This window comes from Eurypyga helias, unplaced genomic scaffold (assembly GCF_000690775.1).
Source record: "Eurypyga helias isolate BGI_N326 unplaced genomic scaffold, ASM69077v1 scaffold50980, whole genome shotgun sequence".
NCBI lineage: Eukaryota > Metazoa > Chordata > Aves > Eurypygiformes > Eurypygidae > Eurypyga > Eurypyga helias.
Genome location: NW_010227323.1, coordinates 475 through 3,874, shown reverse-complemented (window position 1 = coordinate 3,874; position 3,400 = coordinate 475). Strand labels below are relative to the sequence as shown.

Genomic DNA, 3,400 nt, shown 5'->3' with positions numbered 1-3,400 from the left:
GCTGAACAAAGAGCTGAAAATACCATTTGATAGGTGAACTTGTCTGACATGAGTTTCCACAGATTGTTAAAACTCTTAATCCCAGGCTTGTCCTTTGGTGTTCTTCTATTAACATTCTACTTGCAGAGGCTAAAGGCCAAGTCAACTCCTCAATTAAAAATAGGAAGGGAGCAATTGCACGAGCTACAAATCCAATGCCCAGAAGGTGTAAAATTTCTTGTAGTTTAAATGATGGAGACTTACGCATGGCATGTACCCACAGACCCTGTATGTGCAAAAGCCGAGGTACAGACACAATAACCTGATGTTACTAAATTGATAACTGAGTAACATTTACCAATATTTCCTTACTGCCTGTGGGGTACAGTGGAGGTCTATTACAAAAGCTTTCACTTAAAAGCATTTCTGGTCCTTTTCCGGAAGGTATGCTTATCTGCTTCAGAAATGACTGTAAATAAAACACAGCATCCTGAGATCTCCTTAAAACAAGAAGCAGAAAAATACCAGGAACTCCAGAATGCAAGTAGACAAGGCAGTAAGAAGGAGGAGAGAGGGATGATGGAATACACAGTGCTTGAGCATGCCTGCCAGAATTTGCAAAAGCAAAGTGTTGCTTGCTGAGATGCAGTGCGGGCCTGAGAAGTGTAAAGCTCTGCGGGACAGTTTATAGTGTGGCTGTGTGTTGTGCTTCAGAACAACCTGGCCAGCCTGCAGCACTCTGCTCTCAGCAGCTAAAGGGGTCTGTCTTCCCTTTCAGGATCTGTGTCAGCTTCTTTGACATCAGTGCTGGCAATGTGGGCTGGAACACCACCACCTTTGCTTGAGGTGCCCTCGGGTGGTAGCAGCTGATTCCTGAACCCTCACCATGGTTTGTGAACATTGCAGTTCTACCCATGTTATCTGTATTTGGCACAAATGTGAAAGCCAGCAGTGCCTTTTTTCTTCTACCCAATGCTGTTTTAGCATCTTGGCTGAGGCCTAATAAAAGTAAAAACCCAGCAGGACCCTTATGACTGAGACTGTCTTGTTATTCTGGAAAGGCCTGTGGTTGAGATGGAAGGTGCTTTCTCAAAATATTCTTAACAGAAGCTTTTCCTCTGTTAAAACAGTTTAGTCTTGTGTGTGAAGATGAGCACTCAATTTGGATATGCCTTTGCCCTGTTCATGTTCAACAGCCTGGTCAAATTTAAATAGAACTATTTTGACCTGGTTTCAAAATACATTTAAGTCAATAGATGTGGTTATCCTTGTGGCATACAGCCCTCCCATCAAAAGGAGGAAAAACATGATTGCCCTTATTTAGAAGGGATGGATTGCAGACCAGGTCCTCCTTAGATCCTATCACTACATGGACCTTCAGCTGCTTAGCAGAAACACATGTGGTGTGAGTCTCCCAGGGCTCAGGATAGGCAGAGGAGTAAGTGGAAAACCCCACAGTTCACTGTTCTGCCCTCCCTTTTTCATCCATTGAACAATTAGCAGTGACAGTGAAGATGAGACCACAGCTCAAAATGAGTCAGAGGCACAGTGAGGCATTCCCAGAGACCCAAGTAATGAATTAATTATGAAAGGAAGATTTCCATATAAATATTTATTATTTAAGCCCTGGATCAAATAAGGGTATTTGCTTCCAAAGCAAAATGGAAAGATTAGGTACAGATCTGTTTCCTGAATCTCTGAAATTAGGTGTGTTGTGCCTTTTTGTTGTTGTTGTTGTTGTTGAAGAACAAACCTATCTCACCCCTATTCTGAGCTCTACTGTGAACATCCCATTTTGTCCTTATCACAGCTTTGCTTTGTAGCCAGTCTTTAAACACAAGCCTGTACCTCAACCAGCAAAAAATGCTTTGTTGAGATAACAAATGAAAGCTGCTTTGGTGAATCACATGAAACAAAATGCTATTTAGCATCTAAGTACAGTATATGTTATTAAATATTTTTCATTCCACTTAATGCCTTGCCGAGCTGCCCAAGGAGGGAAGACACAACCTGAGGTAGGTGGTCTTTTAGCAGAATTGCTTGTGAAGAATGGTTATGAAGCCCCTAAACACAGCAGGACCTTCCATGGAGAGGCAGTTGCCTTACCAGAAATCAATCTGCCGGCTGCACAGAGCCACCTGCTCAAAGCATGCTGCCTCTGCCTGTTCCTGCAGCCACAGCACCAGCATTCTCTGGTGTTCTCCTGGCTCCCCTTCCCTGGTCCAGTTGCTCTGTGATCAGGTTTTGGCTGTACAACTGCACCCCGTGAATGCCCCAGCCCTGCTATTTGCAGTCAGCCTCCAGGCGAGGTTTCAGCCTGCCCGATGTTTCTTTTGGAGCCTTTCTATACTGGATGCTTTTAGACTTAGAGCATCCAAACCATGAAATGTGTGCTCCTAAGGTACCTCATGGCACAAGTACAATTAAAGCCTAACATTCCTTATACTAACAGGGAATGTAAAAGCTTTTCTTGCCTCTGTCTCTGGCACATCATTAGAACGCTCTTTGGTGCATTTCTGCAAAACTTTTTACCGTTCAGTTTTTTTGCTCTTAGACAAATTTCTTCATTGTTCTTACTTCAATCACAAGTGACTGTATTTTAAAACAGTTGCTGTGCATCGAGAAAATGTATTATGAATGCATGAGTGTGTAGCAATCACGTGAGGGAGGGGTGCATACATACACACTGGTATTTGGTTAACTTCTAAAGATACATCTCTAGATGTACACACTGCTTCTTCCTTAGTCAAGGGGGCAAGAGAGAATGAAATTGTGGATGTCTTCCCATTGTGTGGCAGCATGGCCAGCATGGTCTGTCCCTTTAGGCCTTGCAGGCCACCTCACCGGTGGTGACACTGCTCTCCAGTTTTTGTCCCTGTGCTGCCAGAATTCCCACTGTACCTCTGTGCAACAACTCTGGGAGGCAGGAAGGTATGAGGAAGTGGCACTACATGCAAGGGCAAGGAACTGACGATATAAGTTCTTAGTAAAATTGCTAATCACTAAAAAAATAAGTCCTCCAGCCCTACCGGTTCTCAGTGTCACAGCCTGTGCCAGACCAAAGCATTCCCACACAGCATCATCCCTTATTCTCTCTCCAGGGCTGTGTGTTCATGTGTGTAACATGTATGTACAGTCAAGCTTTCTAGCAGCAGCAGTGCTGGGACTCTGCTGAAAATTAACACGTGCAGTGTGTAAACTGTCCGTGTGGAGAGGGCTCCGAGCCTGATTCTCTTAGCCTTCCCGTGAGTCATTTCAAGCAGCACGGCAGAGAGCTGCCCGCAGTCACGGCAGCCTACGCGGCAGGCTCGGGAGCCGTGCCCTCTGCAGCCTACGTGCGTCGCATCACACAGCCCAGCAAAAGAGTCATCCTAGGCTGCCTCTCACCTCCGAATAGACACGCACTCTTTCATTTCTAAAC

At 44.9% G+C, this 3,400-nt stretch overlaps 1 protein-coding gene across 1 annotated transcript in view; it reads left to right on the top strand.

Annotated features, from left to right (window-relative positions):
* LOC104512677 (macrophage migration inhibitory factor-like) overlaps positions 1-824 on the top strand; it is a 3,989-nt gene extending 3,165 nt beyond the window's left edge. The window contains exons 3-4 of the mRNA XM_010155741.1: positions 1-33; positions 758-824. The exon at positions 1-33 is cut by the window's left edge and continues 13 nt beyond it. Coding sequence (XP_010154043.1) covers positions 1-33; positions 758-824 — 100 coding nt within the window. The remainder of the gene's footprint in view (positions 34-757) is intronic.
* Positions 825-3,400: the final 2,576 nt, after the last annotated feature.